The sequence below is a fragment of the Miniopterus schreibersii genome (assembly GCF_964146895.1).
Source record: "Miniopterus schreibersii genome assembly, chromosome: 7".
Lineage (NCBI taxonomy): Eukaryota > Metazoa > Chordata > Mammalia > Chiroptera > Miniopteridae > Miniopterus > Miniopterus schreibersii.
The window spans coordinates 56,540,200-56,561,728 of record NC_138108.1 but is presented as its reverse complement, the minus strand read 5'-3'; the positions used below and the strand labels follow the sequence as shown (position 1 = coordinate 56,561,728).

The following is a 21,529-nucleotide window of genomic DNA, read 5'->3' as shown; positions in this document are numbered from 1 at the left end:
GCAAAATCATGGGATCTTTGTCTTTGTCTGACTTCACTTAACAACCTTAAGGTCCATCCATGTTGTTGGCAAGTAGCAAGATTTCATTCTTTTTTTTTTTTTTTTAATGTTTTTATTGATTTCAGAGAGAGGAAGGGAGAGGGAGAGAGAGAGAAACATCAGTGATGAGTGTCATTGATCAGCTGCCTCCTGCACACCCCCTACTGGGAGTCAAACCCGAAACTCGAGCAGTGTCCTGACAGAGAATTAAACCGTGATCTTCTGGTTCATAGGTCAATGCGCAACCACTGAGCCACACTGGCTGGACACAATTTCATTCTTTTTTATTGCTGACTAATATTCCCTTTTATGTATATATCACATCTTTACCTCCTTGTTTATGGGGGGACACCTAGGTGTTGGCTACTGTAAATAACACTGCAGTGTACATAGGGCTGCATATATCTTTTCGAATTAGTGTTTTTGTTTTATTTAGACAAATACTTGAGTTGGAATTGCTGGGTATATGGCAACTATATTTTTTAATTTTTTTTTAAATTTTTTTGAGGAATTTCCATACTGTTTTCATAGTGGCTGCACCAATTTACAGTCCCACCAGCAGTGTTATGAGGGTTCCCTTTTCTCCACATTCCCCCAAACAGCACTTGTTATTTGTCTTTTTTTTTTTTTTTTGTGGTAGTCATTCTGAGAGGTGTGTGGTGGTATATCATTGTGGTTTTTATTTGCATTTCTCTGGTAATTAGTGATTTGAGTGTCTTATGTGTCTGTTGGCTGTCTGTCCTCTGGAGAAGTGTCTATTCAGGTCCTCTGTCATTTTTTATTGAGGTTTGGGGGGATGAGTTAAATTGTATGAGTTCCTTTATATGGACCCCTTATCAGATGTATCATTTGTGATTATCTTCTCCCATTTAGTGGGTTGTCTTATCATTTTGTTGGTGGTTTCCTTTGATGTGCAGAAACTTTTTAGTTTAATGTAGTCCTATTTGAATAGTTTTGCTTTTGTTGCTCTCGCCGAAAGAGATACAACCCAAAAGATATTGCTAAGACTGATGTTACAGAGTTCACTGCCTATGGTTTCTTCTAGGAGTTTTTTGGTCTCAGGACTTATATTTAATATGTGTGGTGGTTTTTTTGTTTTTCCAATTGATTTCAGAGAGAGAGAGAGAGAGAGAAAGCAAGCATCAGTGGTGAGAGAATGATTGATCAGCTACCTCCTGCATGCACCCTACTGGGGATTGAACGTGCAACGCGGGCATGTGCCCTGACCCAGAATCAAACTGTGACCTCCAGGTTCTTGGGTTGACAGTCAGCCACTGAGCCACACCTGCTGGGCATACATTTAAGTCTTTAATCCATTTTGAGTTTGTTTTTCTATGCGGTGTAACAAAATGGTCCAATTTAATTTTTTTGCTTATATCTCTCCAGTTTTACCAGCACCACTTATTGAAGAGACTGCCTTTACCCCATCAAATACCCTTATCTCCTTTGGTGTTAATTGATCATATAAGTGAGGATTGGTTTTTGGCTCTTCAATATGCTGTAGATTGTTAATACAAATTAATTATATTTTATTTGATAGTATTTTATATTTCATTTTTATTTAGGCAACAGTACAACATAGTGTAGTCTTCTATAGCAGATGTGTACAGAGTATTTCTAGTTTATTAAAAATTAAAACTAAGGAACACTTAGATACATATTTAATAAAGTGAATGCTCTGTTGTGTATTTATATCAAATAGCTGAATGAGGGAACATATTGTAAGAGTTTAGAATAGACTAAAATGACTTGAAGCTGGAGCTAAGAAATAAAAATTGCCACCCAATTGCTGTGAGTCTGGTACCCTCAGATTTTAGAAGAGTTAAGTAGATATACTAGTTAGTACTGTGTCTATCTCTGTACCTTGTTCTTTATAGTCACTGTAGTTAACAGTTAAGCCCATAAAGTTAGTATTGGATTATACAATTTTAACTGCCACATGTACTTTCATTAAGTTTCTGCTACTGTCTGTTTCAGTCTTTGTTGCTATAGAACATAGATCATTGGAATGACCTGAGCTATTATTTGTGAAAGCAGTCATTCGGAAGAACTTCAGCAGTGTATATGTGGTTTCTAGTGAAATAATTTAAGCTTCTAAACCCATATTCTGTTTTTGGGTAACCTTATAATGAGAATTTATGGCGTTATTTTTTAAAAACTTTAATCTTGTTAAATAAAACTGTGACCTGTATTTTTAGGTTCGACGTGTCTCCTTTGCAGATCCAATATATCAAGCAGGATTGGCAGATGACATCGATAGGCGATGTTCTCTTGTTAGGGCCCATTCTTCAAACAATTCTCCCATAGTGAAAAGTGTTAAAACTTCACCTACTGCACAATCTAAGGTAAGCTGTAGGCTTTAAAATACACATGTACATATGTTATGCAGACACAGAATTGCATTGCATAGTTTATCTTAAAATGAACTAAGGAACAAAACTTACTTGGTTTGGATATATTAATCTTTTTCTGCTACTTGATTAGCAGACATGAAGAGGAGGTGGTAAGAGGCAATGATGATCCAGCAAGTATTTGATTATGTAGTTTATTACATTTTAGATTTTCTGAAAATACTAGGAAATTACTGTAGTCTAAGTTGTGAAAATAAAGTTGTAAAATTATAGTTATCTAGGGTTCTGAGTTTTTTTTTTCTCTCTCCTTCTATCTAGCATAATACCACTGCAAGCAAAGGATTTCTCTTCCCAGGATCACGTAGCCCTAAATTTAAGAGCTCAAAGAAATGTTTAGTAAGAAGTGCTTTAGTTTTCATGCAACTTTTTTTCATGTTTAGTGAGGTGACCTCTGTTTAATGGCTTTTGAAATTTATTCTAAGATTACAGAAATGGGTAAAGAATCCATACCATGTCCAACAGAAAGTGTTTACCCAGCTTTGGTGAACTGTATGGCACCAGTTGACATCATTTTACCTCAAATTACATCAAACATGTGGTAAGTGGTTATTTAGGCTTCTGGCTTATTCATAAAGTTTCCACTTATTTAAGAGGACTGTTTAAATGATCAAGGTTTTCATATTTAGGATTGATTTCATATGCACCTTTATATATATGTTTTAGAAATAAATAAAAAATTCAGCTGGGAAGATGGACCAGATAGGGCAATAAGGGAAGCATTCATCACAGTGGCTAAGATCATTATGTGCTTATTTCCCAGGTGCTGTGCTGAATTTTGTATATACATTATCTTATTTAATCATAATATAAACCGTATAAGTAGTAGTAGTATTTCTACTTTATGTGAGGAACTTTCCACTTTATAAGGTGGAACCTTATAAGATCCACCGAAGTCACAGTCATAATGTTAGTGAAGCGTGAGGCACACATTAGACTTAGATGGATTTCAATGCTGTTGCTTAAACCAGGCATACACATCAAATTAAAATTTTTTGTTTCAAATTTTATGTACATGTGCCTTTCCTCATAGTAGGCTAGGTGGGCCTATATAAATTCCTTAAATCAGGAAGTTCACCTGGATAGGCACTCACAAATAGAGTAAATATAAAGCTGTATAATAACATTCTACCTTTTTCTCATCTGTTCAGGGCTAGAGGACTGGGACAGCTCATTAGAGCCAAGAATATAAGAACAATTGGTGATTTGAGTACTCTTACAGCATCTGAAATAAAAACTCTTCCAATCCGTTCTCCAAAAGTGTCCAATGTTAAAAAGGCTCTCAGAGTATATCATGAGCAACAGGTAAAAATTTAGATGTCAGTTATATATCATGTATAAACACAATACTATCTTTTGGTCAACAACAGACTGCATATACAGTGGTGGTTTCATAAGATAATGATGAAACTGAAAATTCCTATTACCTGTTGACATTATAGTGTAAATTCATTATGTGTTTGTGGTGATGCTGGTGTGAACAAACCCACTTAACGCTGCCTGTCATAAAATGTAGGGCATGTGAGTATGTACAGTACATATACTTAATGAACAACTATGTTGGTTTTTGTATTTACTACACTAAACTTTGTTGTTATTTTAGAGTGTACTTTTTCGACTTATACCACATAGCCTATGTGTGTAGTAGGCTATACCACCTAGGTTTGTGTGCGTGCACTCTGATGTTTTCACAGTGACAAAATTGCCTATTGTATTTCTCATAATGTATCCCCGTTTTTAAGTAGTGCGTAACTGTGAATTATCTAGCTATACAATTATATAAGTTTGTACTTAAACTATACATGCTGAAAAGCCCATTTCTTGTCACCTTTTCTTCCCTTCCCTCGCAGCCAGGAGTAACTTAAAAGATCACTTTTATAATTCCACAGAGAAGTTTTGCTCTTTTTTTTTGAACTGTTCTTATGCCATGCACTTCTCAATTCTTTGAATTCTGTACTACCACCTTTTCTCTTTCATTTATACAAAACTGGCTATTGGTTTCATGGCTGCTTTTCTTAAAACCTTGATGTTAAAATCTAAACATTTATAAAAATCGTACATATTTGTAGTTAACAGTATTTAGATTTTGAGAACCAACACAATTGTGGACTTTTTTTTCTATTTTCTTTTTGTGACCTTTTTACACATAAATGTTTTGGGTCATGGATGTTTTGAGAATTTGTGATGAAAGCCAGTATTCTGCCCCCTATAAAACTGTATGGACAATTTTATGTATTATTTCAGAAGGGTTCAGAGACTTTCCTAAACCCATTCAGAGATACTTTATGTATTCACTGACATTCAAAATTGTGAGTAAATAAAAAATAGGGTCTGTTAAAGATGAAAACTAGCATTCTAGATTAGAATTTTTGAGACTGGAGTTTACTAACTACTTGAAAGTCCTAGAGTTAATATTTATTTATTTGTGATTCTTAGAAACATTTGCTAGTTTTTAAGAACTCAAAAACTAGCAATTTCTAGTCTCATAGATCAAGAATTTAGTTTCTGAAGTATTTTCTGTGGTCCATGGGCCCTGAGAATTGTCTGTGAAAATTACATAATTTTTTAAAAGCTGTTTTATTAAGACATTCAAATACCATAAAATTCATTGCTCCCCCTTACACACACACACATAATTGATTTTTTTTTTTAAGTATATTCACACAATTATACTATCATCACCATGGTTAATTTTAGAACATTTTTATCACTCCAGAAAAAATCCCTTTTAGCCATTAGCAGTCACTCCTCATTTCTATACCCTAGGCAACCACTAATCTTTTTCCTCAATAATTTGCCTATTGTGGACATTTCATAAAAGTGGGGTCATATAAACCTGTGGTCTTTTGTGACTGGCTTCCATTGAACGTAGTATTTTTAAAGCTCACATGTAGATTTTTGTGTGTTTTTTGTGAGTTTCTTAGCAATATTAGCTAAGCTAATAATCAGGTGGTTGGCTGTCAGATTCTATTCTGGTGTTAGTGCTGTTGTTAGTTCTATTAAGGGTAACTTACAATTTGTTGGTTTTGTTTTTACTGACCTAAATGTATGATCAAGGTGAAATCTCGTGGACTAGAAGAGATTCCAGTTTTTAATCTTTCTGAAAAAACAATAAATGGAGCAGCAAATAAGCCTCTCTCTGCTGATGAAGAAGGACTTGCCTCAGGTATATTTTAGCAAAATGGGACAACCTTATTATAAGATCAGCTTTCTTTCTTGAGTTATTTTGTTATTATGCTTTTAGTTTTAATTTGACCATACCTTGTGAATCACACAAGTTTTTCTTTCGTTCTAGTTGCCAAGTACATGAAAAAATAATTGTTTTTACTTCAAGTATGTTTAGCTGCTTTTCTGTAATTGTCAACTCTACTCCAATGAGGATATGAAGTAAATATTGTGTTCTGGTCGTGCTTTTAATAAAAATGAAGTATTCTGGTGATTTCTTTAATGTCAGAGAATAAGCTGTGTTAGGTTTTCCCGCTGCCTGTCTCTTGGGGAACAGGGTACATACCTCAGCCTATACTTTCAATTTCAAACCTAGGCACTTAAACTTTTTATTAACTTGAAAGGCAATATATAAAATTTAAGTTTTATCTGAAATACATCTAATTGTGCTTTTTCTCTCTCTCTCTCTTTTTTTTTTTTAGATTTAGTTGATTCTGTTGCTTTAGAAACTCCATTATCTAAAAATCTTGTGGCACAGGTCAGTGCACTTGCTCTTCAACTGGATTCAGAGGATCTTCATAATTATTCAGGAAGCCAGCTATTTGAAATGCATGAGAAACTTGGTAGCATGGCAAACTCTATAATAAAGAATCTGCAGTCACGTTGGAGGTCACCATCCCCTGACAATTCTGTTTAGTATTTTAAGACAAAGTTGAAGTTTTTAAAAATACAACAGTTTGTTGTTTCATAAAATAAGTTCTGAAGTATAGCACAATTTTAGACTGAATGTTTGCAAAGTTGGTAACATTTCAGAACCTGAAGGGCAATGATTTATATAAGTTCAGTTTTGTAAGATCATTTTTCTCATATTACATATTTTCTTGGCTGCTATGCATAGTTCCAAAAATTTAAATATCTTACTGAAATGTGAAAGCAAAAACTAGACACAAGCCGACATTTATTTCACTCAAACTCATGCATATTCTGATGAAACATTTTATATAAAATATCTTAACTGAAGTAAAATTGAAAATTTTTTATTTGAATTTTTTGCTGAACTGATAGAAGGTGTTTATACTTGATTATTTTATTTTATTTTATTTATCTTTGTTGTGCCTGAGGTTTAAGAAATTTCTTCTTGGTAGAATACCTTATGTGCGATAAGAATTAGAATGTTGTTCACAGCTGTTAACTTTAGACTGCTTTTAAGAAAAATACCGAAAGTTTCAGCTTTTGGGTTAAAGTATTAAAGCAGAATTTACTAAAATACATACCATTCATTTATTTGCGTTAGCAAATATTTGTGCAGCAGCATTTGCCTGTGAAAATTTACTTTTATGAGACGTATTCATTTTAAAATGCATGACTATTTGTACATTATGTATAGATTACAGTGTTTTTAATTTATAAATTTCAGCTTTTAATTAGGTGAATTTTTCTGCAGCTTCTTGTGAATACCTTTGTTTTGTTTAATAGAAACATTTTGTATATATTAAGTACTGAGATATCAGTATGGACAATAGAAATGCTTTGTGGACTTGCTGCAGATGTTTGTAGGATTCTGTATTTACAAATGAAACAGCAAATAGTTTTGTACTTAGTTAATGGTCTTAGTTAAGACATAAGTTTATTTTCTGAAGTAAACAGAATGAGTAAAGTTATAGAAATGATAAAGTATTTTGGCAGTTTTACTACTCATACCTATACGTTTTTTCCTTTTGGTTTGGAAGAGAGTATCAGCCACTAGAAAGCATGCCTCATTACATTTCTTTTTAATAGGAGAGTTAGAGTATTTTCATTACAACTTGGACTGTAAGAGATCTAGTTTATGTGCTCTTTTCACCTGCACCTAAAGCAAACTTGGAAGAAATTTAAAACTGTTCTTTTGAGATATGTATGTTTTGCCTACTTTTTAAAAATAGGGTGTACATAATTAAAACTTTTGTAAATTTTACCAACTAGTATTAGTGTGCCTGACTCCCCATATTTGTTTTGTTTTTAATGAGAAGATCTCATTTGTTCTCTGAATAGAATGAGTGAGCGACCTGTTTCAAACTTTATTCAGAACTAACACTTAACTTGAAAATGCACACGTTCTTCAAGTCATAGAAAGTTTAATCCTTGTGTCTAATCAGCTTTTATATTCAGAAGGGGACCACTAGCCAGCCACAATAAAAGTTAAGTGTCTTTATAATTGTAAATCCATTATTATTACAAATATATTAGGGGTCTAAGTTTTGAATTTACATACCAAGGATTTTAAAAGAAATTCTGGGACTATTAAACTGAGGGTTGTAGCTTGAAGAAATAACTAATGAAATATAGGAATATTTTTGTATTTGTCATTTCTCAAATAATATTTGACAGTAAAGGGGCATATATTTTTAGTGGACTGATGGGTATGTGTGTTTGGAGGAGTCAGAATTATCTCATTTCCCGACTACATATTTTATTGTTCGTGTGAACTAAACATACTTGCTGGTGAAATGAAGTTCTTTGGAAAGTGAACAGTATAGCAGGAAATGAGACCAAAATGATTATCATTTACTTAATTCACTGAATTTGATACAAGCACAAGTGTTAATTTAAAAACATTGTGATTCAACAAGGATATGTTTAAAAATATTCGAGGGCAAAAACCAGTTTGCTAAGTCTTCATTGTTGACATAGTTATAAGTGTATCTTTGGGGAACCTTATTTTCAATATTCTTGCCTTAAAATTTTTCCTGAATGATTCCTGAATTGCAAAATGCATTAATGTTCCTTGATTAGCTCCATTGTGTTGCTTCATTATTAAAGAGAAATTCAGGTTTTTCAAATATTTTCTAATGGTTAATAAAACACGACAAATATCAATAATACTCAAATGTAATTTCTTATTTATTTAAAGAATCTAGTTGCATGCAAAAACATAGCATAATTTTTTATGTTCTAAAATGGATTTCATAGTGGATTTAAATTTTCAATATTTGAGTCCATTAAAGGTGCTCTGCTGTTTGAACAAGTTTGGAAGCCATTGTTGAATGGCGTGTGGCTTTTGCTCTAAATTCCATACAGTAAAGGATGAATCAGGTTTAGTAATAATGCTGTTGGATAATATGGTCAAAAATAAGACTTAAATCTGAACACTAAGTGCATGGGAGCTCATGGCATTACCCATGGATTCTTTATTTCTGTACAGCTTGAAGGTAGTCAGGGATTCTGTTATATTTTTAAGAATCAGATTATATATTGCCTAAAAAGTGGCAGGACAAGAAACAAAATTAGTGGAAAATAGAAGGTGTGTGTGTGTAAAGTATACAAGTAGAATTTTTTTTTAATGGTAAAGGGAATGAGAAAAAAATAAGTGCTGTTTTAAAAGCTGGCTTAGTTGAAATTGAACAGGAGTTTAGAGGGTCGGGTCACGTTTTCTTTAATGCCATGCCTTCCAACTTTGACTTGATAATCCAGTAAGAAAGGCCTAGATTCCATCTCGTGTTCTTTATTATCAATAATAGTTAGGGAGATCAGTTGTTAAAATTATTAGGTTAAGACTTGAGTGAGGAGGGAGGGGGGAGAAGCTGTATTCTCATTGGTATAACCCATGTCCAGTTTATTCCCAAGCCTTTAGAAAGGTCTTTTACTTTGTACACAAACAATGGACGTTTTGACTTTTAACACAGTCCCTCTCAAACTAGCATGTATGTGTGAAAATGCAGATTCTGATTCAATAGGTCTGTGGTAGGGCGTGATCCTTCATTTCTAAAAACTTCCACATTACCCATACTAAATAGTGATGTCTATGGAGTGCACTTGTCCTAGGTAGGCTGAAGAGGCTTCAAGCTGTGAGTTAGGTTTTGATAGCCCAAGCAGATTTAAGTCTTTAAAGTTATTACCACAAAAATAAAAGCTAGGCTTTTTAAAAATAACTCAAATTTATGAATTGCAGATGGGACTGATCTGGAACCCTTCAAATTAAAGTTCAAATTGTAAAGAAAGTTTAAGGTAAAATTTTGCCTCATTTGGAGCCTTTTTTTAATATGGAAGATTTATATTTTCAAGTAGGCAGATGGTTAAGTAATGTTATTAAGCATTTCGGACAATGGCTCTTGGATTGTGTTCTGATTTTTTTTTTTTTTAATATAAAGGTAAATTTCAAAATATTAGATGGCATTTAGTCTCTGTCTTGCCTTTAAGTTATGGGACTTCATTATTTTATTTATAAATATTGAAAACAGACCATCCCTGAGATTAAAATGGCAGTGAAGTTAGCAATACCAAAATAAGTCACGTGTAACAGACCTGTCTTGACATTGTACTGAAGACCTTTAATGACTTTGCTGTTAATGTTACACGGTTGAAAACTATTTCATTGTAAAATGGAGTTTGAAAGACAGAGCTGAATAATTGGATTCTCTAAACATGAGTGTTTCTTGGCATTCTGTTACAACATTGTATTTCCCTCACATATTTAAATACTCTTTTTGTAAGAGCTACCCTTATTCAAAGAACTTAAGGAAACGTAGCCAGAAGTTAAAAGTGCTGTGTTTTTAAAATTGTTTTATCAGAATTTATTGACTGCTGATCAGTAAAACACACATGGGCTTTGTTGTTTCTAATGGCCCAATTAACATATCTATTATATGCCAGGGTTTGTATATTGTTTTTGAAAGTATTCATTAAAATCTGAGTCATTTTGATTTGAAGATTTGTAAATATTTAATGGAGCAGTAGTCTAACAGAATTATGGGTGTTTACTCAGTCCTGGAGTAGAATGCTAAATTTTACAATGTGGTCTTACCATTTTTTTCTTTATTATATACCAAGCCTTTCACCAAAGAACAGTTAAAACTGAACATGAACTGCCAAGCTGTACAAATGCTTACTCCCCTGAAATATACTATTTGAGTTGAATGTAATCTGTCTTTATCTGAGAGTATAAAATTGAAGGCAGTATTGATGTCACAGGGAAGAAAAATCCTACCTAACTTTTGTCCTTATACCAGAGGAAACATTATCTTCAGGCCATAGTCTATTGACTTATAATTGGGGGTAAAATGAGCTTATTAGACAGCAAGCTTATATGCTGATAGAGATTGATATACTGATAAGTGATAGTTTCCAACAAAAAGCATTATTTCTTAAATGGATAAAATGCATCTAACTAGGAAATTCACCTTCAAAATAGTTATTTTGATAATTGAATAATTAGTCTAAAGAATTTTTTATTTTTATATAGAATGGGAACTTTGTAATAGAAAAATGGAATTAAGAATAGAATCGGTTTTGAATATAAGAACAAAAATGGCAGTCTTACCTAGTATAGTTTTATAGATCAGGGGATGATAAACTATGGCTGGACACCTGGGGTTTTTTTACATTTTCTAAATGGTTGAAAAAAGTCAAATATTTTGTGACAGTTGAAAATACATGAAGTTAACATTTCAGTGTCTCTCAATAAGATTTAATTGGGATACATATGTTTTTTTACATATTATCTTTGGTGGCATTTCTGCTCCAGCAGCAGAGTTGAGTAGTCTGACAGACTGGCCTGTATTACCTAACAGTTACTGTCTGGCCCTCATACAGAGTTTACAGATTCCTTATAAAGGATAGTTTTGTTCACACATGGCATGTAGTCTGGTTATTTGGTTCTACCTTGTGGGAAGGGGATCTAGCTTCCTTAATTTCGTAATCCTAGTGCTGTTACTTAGGTTTTACTTTATAAAATGGATTCCCCTGATTCCATTTGGGTATTCTTACTATTGCTCAAATGCACGATATTCTAGGAGATAGTAGTTCTTTATAGGAACCTTTTTTCTCTTCCTTAAACTTAAAATATAGTTAATGTGTTTGCCATAGGTATTAAGGGACCTTGATGTATGAGGGAAGGCATCTGGCACTAATTGGTTAAGTCACAGTTTGCTTTCTCTGTTGGTGAGTAATGGCATTTATTTTAATCTAAACACTACCTCCTGTGGATAGACTTGACTAATATGCACTTAGAGAAAAGGGAAGCCAAATCAGACATTTATTAACCCTGTAATATTTTTGTTCTCACGACTCTAAACTTTCTAAGAGCTTAGTTTTGCATTCAGAAAGTATTTATATTTGATAAATCAAATGACTTAAGTTGAAACTTAAGTACCTGTTCGTTCTTCAGTTAACTGCACTAGTAGATAGGAAATAAGGGTGCAGTTAGTTTTATCTGTGTAATGCTTTATACAGTATTTGCAGCAGGTAGACCTATACTAAGTATATTTTCAGGTTCATCCTGGCTGGGGTGAGGAAGGGAAAAATCTTATGTTCATAGTAAAACTTTTCATGACCTATTGAGTTGATTGTTATCACTTGCCAATTAAAACTGGACGTTGAAACATTTTAAAGAAATGCACTTTAATCTGAAATAAAACTATAAAAACTAAACCATTCTGGTACTTGTTTGTTTGGTTTGGGAGTTTGATGTTTTTAATTTTATTTATTTTACTGAGACCTAAAGTGAGTAGGAATAGCAACTTAAACATTGTACCCCTCTACGAACACATGAAATGTTTATTCTTGCCTCCTTTTATGGCCAGTTTTTAAACTAGGTTTTCTGTTTTATTCAGTTTTATGGGTTCCACACACTTTTAAATCCATATTTTTAAATGAGGAAAAAAGAAATAGACTTGGTGATGTTGAAGGATAACATTAGTTTATTATGGCTGCTATAACAGCCACAAACAGTGACTTAAACAGCAAATTTATCGTCTCAGTTCTGGAGACTAGAACTGAGATGAGCTGTTGTTTAAGGCTGTGAGGAAAACTTCCATGCCTCTTTCCTTGTGGTTTGCTGGTACTTTTTGGTTTTCCCGACATATAGAAGTATCACCGCAAGCTTTGCTGTCATCTCCACATGATGTTCTCCCTGTGTGTTTGTCTATTTGTCCAAATTTTACTCTTAAAAGGCACCAGCAGTTCCACTGAATTAGGGCCCACCCATAGGACCTCATCTAATAACTTCTGCAAGTACCCCATTGACAAGGTCACATTCTGAGGCACTGGGGGTTAGGACTTCAACATGAATTAGGCGTGGGGACAAAAATGTGTGCATGGCTCAGCGGTTGAGCATCGACCTAGGATCCAGGAGACCCAGTTCAATTCCTGGTCAGGGCACATGCCCCGGTTGTGGGCTCCATCACCAGCAGGGGGCGAGCAGGAAGGAGCCAATCAATGACTCATCATTGATGTTTCCTCCTATGCTCTCTCTGAAATCAATAAAGATATATATATATATCTAAAAAAAAAATTAAAAATCCCATAGCACATTTCACAAGAGTGGCATGGAGTAGTACTGGGTGCACGGGTCGAGAGAACTGGGTTTGAGTTCTGGCTTGAGTGTAATCTATGGATGTTACGTATCTCCTTTATAACCTCTTGAAGATGACGTGAATTTCTAGTTCAGGTTCTGTGCAGCCCTAGGTGCTGTGAGTCTGGTTGTCGAGATATATACAAAGACTTCCCCAGTGTCTATGCACCAACAAAAATGGGGGCCCTAGCTAATGGCTAAGAAGTTGAAAGGATAGCAAATTTTGAACACTAGGTAGTGTATCTTAAGGTGTCAATTGTGACTTAATTTTTAGGGAATGTGATTAGGAATCACACAAGGTAATGGAAGGAAAGCATTGGTGGGGAAGAGAACAAGATTAACCCTGAATTTTGATAACTTGAGGCTAGGAGGTGGGTACAGTAAGAATCTCAACTTTTCTATATGTTAAAACTTTAATTGGAGCTTTTGAAAAACTAAGATTAGGAGATAAATGTCTATTTTTCTTTGTATAGCAACTATAAACTGTGCTTTGGCAGCCTTACGAAGTGAATAGGAAATTTAAAAACTAAAACATTTATTGTAAATGAGGTAACAAATTTAAGGAAAAACATTTCTAGTGTACAATGTGATTATTGCCCAGTTTAACCTGGATTTTTAACCCAGTTTAAGTGAAGATTGAAGACTTGGGAGGGGTAGAGTGGCTCTCTCTCAATTAGGATGCTTAGAAATGGTGTCTACCTTTTTCTTGGGTCTATAAGTTTAATAAGGACACCGACTGCCTCTTGTTAACCTCTCGAACCCCAGCATCTTGTTACTCATGTTACCCCATAGTAACTCCAATGGCCCTGGCTGCCCTGTTCCTGACTCCTCCGCCTCACCATGCAGCTCTTGTTTCCAACCTCACTGCTCTCGCTAGCCCTCCTATCTGTCATAGACTTTGGGCCTCAGGGACCCACCTCCCATTTACACCCAGCAAGTTCCTAGTCACTGGCCCCATCTAATACTCCCCCATTTCTGATCCCAAGGCCCCACATGAACCCACTGCCCCATCTCTGTCATTATGTGACCTCTACTCCAGTCCTGTCCTTGATGCCCTTGACCCCTCTACCACTGTGGGCTCATCTCTCCCCATTACACTGTCTCTGTCCTATGGTCCCATTTTTGTCCCCATGGCCACATCTGTCCCCACAGACCCATCTCTGTCCTATATCCACATCCCTGTTTCCATAGACCTCTGCCACCATGACCACATCTGTATCACCATGATTGCATTTCTGTTCCCCACAGCCACATTTCTGGCTCCCACATTCCCATCTCCAGGCTCCATTGCTAGTTCTGACCACAGCTGCCTCACCCTGGATGCCCAGGGTTCCATTCCTGCCAGCTCCATGTCCCTGCCCCAGAGGCCTCCAAGCTGACTCAGGATCACCCATCCCTTGATAACCCGACCCAGGTGGTGAGGGCTGAGAGGGCAGAACTGACTCCTGGGTGAGATGGGAAGGGAAATGGACAGATGGTATGAGTGACAGGGATCGACAGATGGGGCTGAGAGGAAACGGGAGGGACAGGCGGAGGGAGCCATAACCCTATCCTTCTGTGCCCTCCAGCTCCACCGGAGATCCTCCAGCCCCAGTCTTCTTACTTGGTAGTGCCTGGGACACCAGGTCCCCATCACCTACTCAGCCCCTGCTGCCCACTGTGCCTGAGCACTCCAGCAGACTGCTCCCTTCCTTGTCCAGGAGCAGCTCCTCATCTCCCTGTTTCCTCCTGCTGCTTGCTCCGGGCTACAGGGGCCGCTCTACCCAGTGCCAGCCTGCAGGGGGCCAAGGATGGCAGGGACCCCCTCTCTGTGCTCCTGGCAATGGGTGGCGCCCACTCTGGGCCCCAGCTCCCTCTATGAGGAAGGGGGGCTCCTAGGAAGTTGTCCTGCCTGCCCCCATGATCCCCTCCCCCTGATGGGACAGGAGCACACCCCTCCCCCACCAGGCTCAGGCCTCTAGCATTCCTCGTTAATAAAGCAGGATAGATAACAGTTTGAGTGTTGGCAGCTACGTTGTTTCTGGGTTCTTGAGTTCTTCCAAGAAAGAATTCTGAGCCAAGAACTCTAGTGCAAGAGGAAATTTATGCAGCATGCAAAGTGAAAGTATATGCAAAGAGAAGGTTTGAACAGGCTGCTTAGAACTGCCTTGGCCTTTTAGAAAGAAAGTCACAGAGGCAGAAGTGAGCCAGCTGTAGTAGACTCGGGAAATAAGTTATAGAGGCAAAAGAAGGGCCCTTGGAGACAGGTTCAGGGGGTTAGCCCAGGATAAGCTGCCACTGCCCGCTACTCCCCTGGTTGCAAGTCTTGTGGGGACCCTTAGCATTTAGGAAAAAGAAAACAAATATACACACCTGAAGAAAGAAGGCACTGGTGAGCTCTAGAGAGTGTGTCCTTTGTCTTAAGCATTTTTATCTCTTTTCTAAAGGCAAGAATTTTAAAAGAGGTCACAGGGAAGGATCTCAATAGAATATTCATCAGCTTTCCAGGTGTGTCCTTTTTAATATATATATCTTTACTGATTTCAGAGAGAGGAAGGGAGAGGGAGAGTTGAATCATCAATGATGAGTCGTCATTGATCAGCTACCTCCTGTACGCCCCCAACTAGGGATCAAGCCCTCAACCCAGGCACATGCCCTTACCAGGAATCAAACCATGATCTCCTGGATCCTAGGTCGATGCTCAACCGCTGAGCCATGCTTGGCTGGGCCAGGTGTATCCTTTAATGTGCTGATTCATCAAAATGAGAGTATAGTCCTGGCCAGTGTGGCTCAGTTGGTTGAAGTATCTTTTCATACACTGAAAGGTTGTCTATTTGATTCCCAATCAGGGCACATATCTAGGTTGGGGATTCAATCTCCAGTCAGGCACATATGGGAATCAACTGATCAATGTTTCTCACATCAATGTTTCTTTCTCTCTTTCTTCCCTCCCCCACACCCCTTTTTCCTTCCCCTCTATTAAGAAAGAAAATGAAAGTATAAGGTCAGGGTCATGGTCTCTACTGATTGGTCGGTGCTAGGGTAGGGGGTCATTGGTCATTGCATCTGGTTCTGATGCCAGCTATGGTGTTGCTTCATCTGGTTTTGCTGCTTTTCTGGGCCAGGAGCTGAAACAACTGAGGCCTAGATGCTACCTCTAGTTTGACCAAAACTCTGTCTCTGTGGTCAACAGACCTGAGGCTTTGTTCCTAAGATTATTTGATGCTGACCAGAACCTCACTGTCCTGAGGGTTAATGCTTAAGGGAGTGGCGGTGCAAGGGAGAAGGAGACAGGTGAGTCTGGGTGCTGGGTGAGGCCAGTTTGAATCAGCTCTGTTTCAGTTTCCCCATTCCATTTGCCGAGGAATTTTCCTGGCTGCTTACTATCCTGCTTCATGAGGACAGCAGTATTACTACAGCTCTAAAGTAACATGGACAGATTGTTTGCTTTTTAGAAAGGATTCTCTGCAAATGAGCATTAAGCCATCATTGGTTGGAACTTCACCTTTTGCTCGTTTAATGACTTTGCCACCTACTGTCAGCCCACTGATTACAGAAGAGAAAGATCCCCCGAGGTTAGGATTGGATCCCACACTGTTTCTAAAACTTTATAAGCTGAGCCATAAGGGAAGCTTGCTGAATACAAGTATGGATGGAGTTTTGAAAAAGTCTATGCTTGTGCATTTTTAACAGTACATTATCTTTAAAGTTTAATTTCTTAGTGAAGTCTAGTGTAAGGAATTTGCTTTATTGAAATTTTTTATTTATAGATCATAAAACTATTAAAAATAATGCTCATTCCATCAGTGGCATTTGTTGCAGAATTATAAGTTTTATTAGTTACTAGCTTACACCAGTTTGTATTGACTACCAGCTTAGAACTTCAGAACTGGATTAGAGATAAAAGCATCAGCATTCAGTAAGCAAGGAAAAGGTGACCATCTCTGCCATCTTTCCTTTAATGTGTACATGTTCAGAATCCTTGTTTAGAAAAGAAATAATGTCAAGCATTTTCATTAATGGAGAAAGACCTGGGTTGATACAGCAATAATATATTATTGCAGAAACTTAAAATGTCTATTCTGAAATTAAACTTATTTTAAAACCCAAGAGAAAATTTGATAGTGGCAATTTAAAAAATAATGAGCCTAAGAGTTAAATGCTGTCTCTTGTTTTATGTGCAAGTCCAGAAGACACCGAAGAAGTAAGCCAGTTTAATGATTGGACAGATTAATCATGCTAACTTTTTTTTTTTTACTGGAGACAAAGTAAAGGATGGTACAACCATAAATCATATTGACACAGAAAAACCATTAGGTAGCTTGAGAACTTGGGTAACAGTGGAGAGGCTAAACTGAAATACTGACTGCAGGATTTGTAGGTCCTGTAGACAGGCGTGATGCTTTGAAATGCCTAAATAGCTTCAACATAGTTGGCTGGGAGCATGCCGGTCCTGCCAGTCCTCTGCACAGTGCCATACATCCAACCTTCATCTATAGCTTGAACATTAACTATAGCATCTCCATCCTTGAAGGACACCTCATCAGCATCAGCAGCCATATAGTCATACATGGCACGGAAGATTTTCTATTCACGAGGATGGAAAAAAGGGGAGAGATATATTAGATTTGCAACAATTAACCTAAACACCCAATTTTAAGGTTTCTTATGATTTACACCATAAACTTAAGTTGCCCAAAAGAGAATGTACAACTACCACCCAGGAAGTTAAAAGACAACTCACAAAATAGGAGAAAATATTTGCAAAACACATCTGATAAGGGATTACTATCCAGAATATATAAAGAACTCCTACCATTTAATACCAAAAAAAAAAAAAAAGTGGGGAGCAAAGGATCTGAATTCTCCAAAAGAAGTATACAAAGAACCAATAAGCACATGAAGAGATGCACAGCTTCACTAGTCATCAGGGAAATGCAAATCAAAACCATAATGAAATACCACTTCACACACACCAGAATGGTGATAATAAAAAGAGAGATAGTAATAGGTGTTGGGGAAGATGGAATCTTCATAAACTGCTGATGGGACTGTAAAATGTGCAGCCATTTCGGAAAACAGTTTTAGGAGTTCTTTCCATGTCAAACATACAGTTCCCATATGACCTAGCAATTCTGCTCCTCGAGATATACCCCAGAGGAATGAAAACACATGTCCATACAATAGCTTGTACACACTTATTCATAGCAGCATTATTCATAACAGCCCAAAAGTGAAAACAGCTCAAATGCCCACCAAGATGAATACATTTTAAAAAGTTGTATTTCCATACAATGGAATATTATTTGGTAATAAAAAGGAATGACGTACTGATACCTGACACAACATGGATGAACTTCAAAACATTGAGTAAAGGGTGGGGTGGGGGTTGGATGGAGAGGGGCAAAAAGGGAGAAAATACGAGACATCTGTAATGCTGTCAACAATAAAATAAAACTAAAAAACATTAAGTAAAGGAAGCTAGTCACAAAAGTTTCATTTATATGAAACGTCCATGGGTATGTAGAGGCAAATATATACAGACAGAAAGTACATGAGTGGATGCCTAGCATTGGATGGAGGGCAGAGGGAAAGGCCCAGGATGGGGAGCGACTGCTATTCATAAAACCATAGATATGTGTCTGTGTGAAAAAAGAATGTACTGATTTTCCCTATAGCCTTTCTTTCCCTTTGGAGGAGGTCAGTCTTGTGTTTTGGAGAAGAATTTGAAAAACTGGAACAATACTGCAGATATCTCTCACTTTGGAAATTTGGAGCATACCAATAGTATGCTGACTTATAATTATTTTATTTTAGGGTCCACATTTGGACTTTATTATTTTTTTTTAATCTATCCTCATGCTAAATCCATATTTAATTATAATAGCTTTATATATGTTTTGCTCTAACATGGTTAAGTCCTTTCCTATGGTCATTTTCAAAATTTACTTGGTTATTTTTGCATCTTTACTCTTTCAAATAAATTTTAGAATTAACATACAGTTTTTTTTTAGATGCTATTGGGGTTTTGATTGGAATTGCCTTGAATTTATGGATTTTAGGAGAAATTACAACTTTACAAGATTCCTGAAATATAATGGGTCTCAATACTTATTTAGATCTTTTAGTAAAGATGGTTTTCTTTATACACATGTTCATTTCAGTCCTAAAGAATTATGTGTTTGTGATATTATGAATGAGATCCAGGGTCTTAAACTGAGAGTTTTAAAGTAGTCTGGTGACTATTTCTACCCAAATAAATTTTACCACGCCACAACCTCCCCGTATGTGAGTCCCTAGAATGCTTTCCTTGGGATCCCATGAAAGAACCTGATTTCCACCCACAAGATTTTCATTGTGTTATCAAATTTTGTTTGCCCTTTCTCCCGCATCCTTTCTCCCTTCTGGGAAAAAACATTTGCATTCTCTTTTAAAAGCCAACCCATATTTGCTCTTGGTTTATGCAATCCTAACTGACAACATCCACATGCAGTTGGCCAGTGGTAATTGAATCAGGTAATATATAGTAATTGGGTCTCTAAAAGAAAAAAATAAAGTAGCCTGGTGAATTGTGAACATGATTTGACTTAACTCTTCAATATATATTAACAGGAGAGGTTTAAGATGTGGCATGCTTACATGTGTGACATGTGCACACAGATTTATATTCTTGAAGAATGATTCCAAGCAGCAAATGCTTTAGTTTAAGATAGTGAGTGGGACCAAAGAGCCCAAACTAAGCATTTGCTTTAGTTTTTTTGTTTTGTTTTAAATCATTGAATAATGCTTTTTAATTCATTTTAGTTTTATAATGAAGGTTTTCTGATATTGCTGTTAACCTGAGATGTATAATGAAAAAAAAATTATATAAAATAGAAGGTTTGGTTTAAAAAAATCAGAATACCTATAATTACTTTTGCACATGTCAGAAAATAAGATGATTTGAGTAAGTCCTTTATCATGTACTTACTCCAGCAGTAGACGGGTGAGATGGGATAGAGGACACTGTTGTCTGTTGGGTGGCAACTGAAGATGATCGTTGTTGTGGGAGCTCCGTGGTTTTTGCATGTTTGTAAGCTGAAAGGAAGAAAAAATAGTTTATAGGAAAAAAACAGCCAGACATCATTAAATTTGTGTTTAGCAGCTGAGCAGGTCTGTCTTTCCCCCTAATTTAAAAAGAATGATTCCCAAGAAAGGGGAAATGAAAATGAAGCATCTAACTCATGTACCCACTCCACAATTCTAGTCTTTTCTCATTAGAAGAATCCAGATAAGTATATATATATTTTTTAATTGATCAATTGATTAATTAGTTAATTTAGTTATTAGTCAAAGCTTCTCTTTTAGTAGTAACTGCCAGTGAGCTGGCCGGCCATGTTGTCAGAGTCAGCGCCATCCACTTGTACCTGTTGAGGCTGCGGAGAAGAAGATGCCACCGTTGCTGTAGGAGGACAGGTGGTGGTCGGCGCCTTCCGAGTGCTCAGACTTCTCCTCGCCGCCGCTGACGCTCAGTGCGCTGGCTGATCGCGACTGCTCCCGGCTCCGGCGCTGAGCTTGGGCTGGGGGAGGTGAGATTTCAGAGAGCAGAGAAGAAACTTTGATGACAGGGATGCCTACAGTAACTGAATCTCCGCTGGTTTTTGTTCGTTTGTTACCAGGCACGGTCTTAAGTAGATTTCCGTGGATGAAACCCTCAAAACGCTTATGATATATGGTGTCATCCCCATTTTCCAGATAAGAGATGAATTACCATTGGGCAGGTGATAGTTAAGTGGTACAGCCAGACTACCAATCCCAGAGTCTGTCCTTGAGACTACTCCTTCCCTCCACCCAGCCCATTTTCCTGGATCACCAAAATGAACAGATATTACAGTAATATTCACATTCACACTCCATCTTTCACTTCTCCAGAAAGTCCTCCCTAACTTCCAAGTCAATTTAGATGCCCTTTCCCTGTGTTCCCACAATCCATGTGCAGACTTAAAACTGCACTGTCAGGGTTTACTTGTCTCTCTTCATCAGTAGACTAGTGTGCAAATCCTTTAAGAGCAGGCACTACATGTTATTTTACTTTTTAACATGAATGGAAGGCATAAAGGCATGCACGTGGCCTGTTTCATTGAGTGACTAATCTTCCCTGATGTAAGAGAGTTCAGAAAGTTGCTAAGATCAAATCCATTCTCTCTTCCCTTTGCTTATGTACTTTTTTCATTATTTATCTAATAGAGTGACTCCCCTTTTTTTCTTTAGGAACATAAAATAATGTGGCCTGAGGGAGACCTACATCGAAGCAGTGAAGCTTGTCTAAAAAATGAGTTTGGCCCACTAGTCAAGGTATTTTTATGCTGAATGGGCCGCCCAGGAAACTGAAAACCTTCGAGGAAAGGAACTTCAGAAAGCCATTGACTCTAGCCTCCTAAATGGTGACATCTTTGTCGTAATCCATTTGTGGCATCACATACCATTAATCATGTGTAAGCTTCGGGATTGAATATTGTCTTCTGCTGGGTCATAGTCAAAAACTGAGCCAGGATTAGTACGCCAGACACGTAAACCTGGAAGGGAGATTAAGGATCAGAGATGTTGTTCCTGGACTCTCTCAATAACCTGG

The 21,529-nt window shown here is 36.9% G+C and overlaps 2 protein-coding genes across 41 annotated transcripts in view; one reads left to right on the top strand and one right to left on the bottom strand.

Annotated features, from left to right (window-relative positions):
* The window catches only part of RIF1 (replication timing regulatory factor 1), a 50,808-nt gene extending 42,341 nt beyond the window's left edge, over positions 1-8,467 (top strand). For 7 of the 8 annotated variants that reach the window (XM_081141689.1, XM_081141690.1, XM_081141693.1 and 4 more), the window contains 6 exons: positions 2,238-2,384; positions 2,709-2,786; positions 2,873-2,988; positions 3,599-3,752; positions 5,505-5,613; positions 6,095-8,467. In XM_081141689.1, coding sequence (XP_080997815.1) covers positions 2,238-2,384; positions 2,709-2,786; positions 2,873-2,988; positions 3,599-3,752; positions 5,505-5,613; positions 6,095-6,309 — 819 coding nt within the window. In that variant the 3' untranslated portion in view covers positions 6,310-8,467. The remainder of the gene's footprint in view (positions 1-2,237; positions 2,385-2,708; positions 2,787-2,872; positions 2,989-3,598; positions 3,753-5,504; positions 5,614-6,094) is intronic. The other variant, XM_081141691.1, reaches the window with a different exon arrangement.
* A 7,942-nt stretch (positions 8,468-16,409) lies between these two features.
* The window catches only part of NEB (nebulin), a 184,050-nt gene continuing 178,930 nt past the window's right edge, over positions 16,410-21,529 (bottom strand). For all 33 annotated transcript variants that reach the window (XM_081141650.1, XM_081141676.1, XM_081141667.1 and 30 more), the window contains 4 exons: positions 21,381-21,473; positions 20,325-20,477; positions 19,889-19,995; positions 16,410-17,505 (listed from right to left, as the gene is read on the bottom strand). In XM_081141650.1, the coding sequence (XP_080997776.1) occupies positions 17,332-17,505; positions 19,889-19,995; positions 20,325-20,477; positions 21,381-21,473 (527 nt within the window). In that variant the 3' untranslated portion in view covers positions 16,410-17,331. The remainder of the gene's footprint in view (positions 17,506-19,888; positions 19,996-20,324; positions 20,478-21,380; positions 21,474-21,529) is intronic.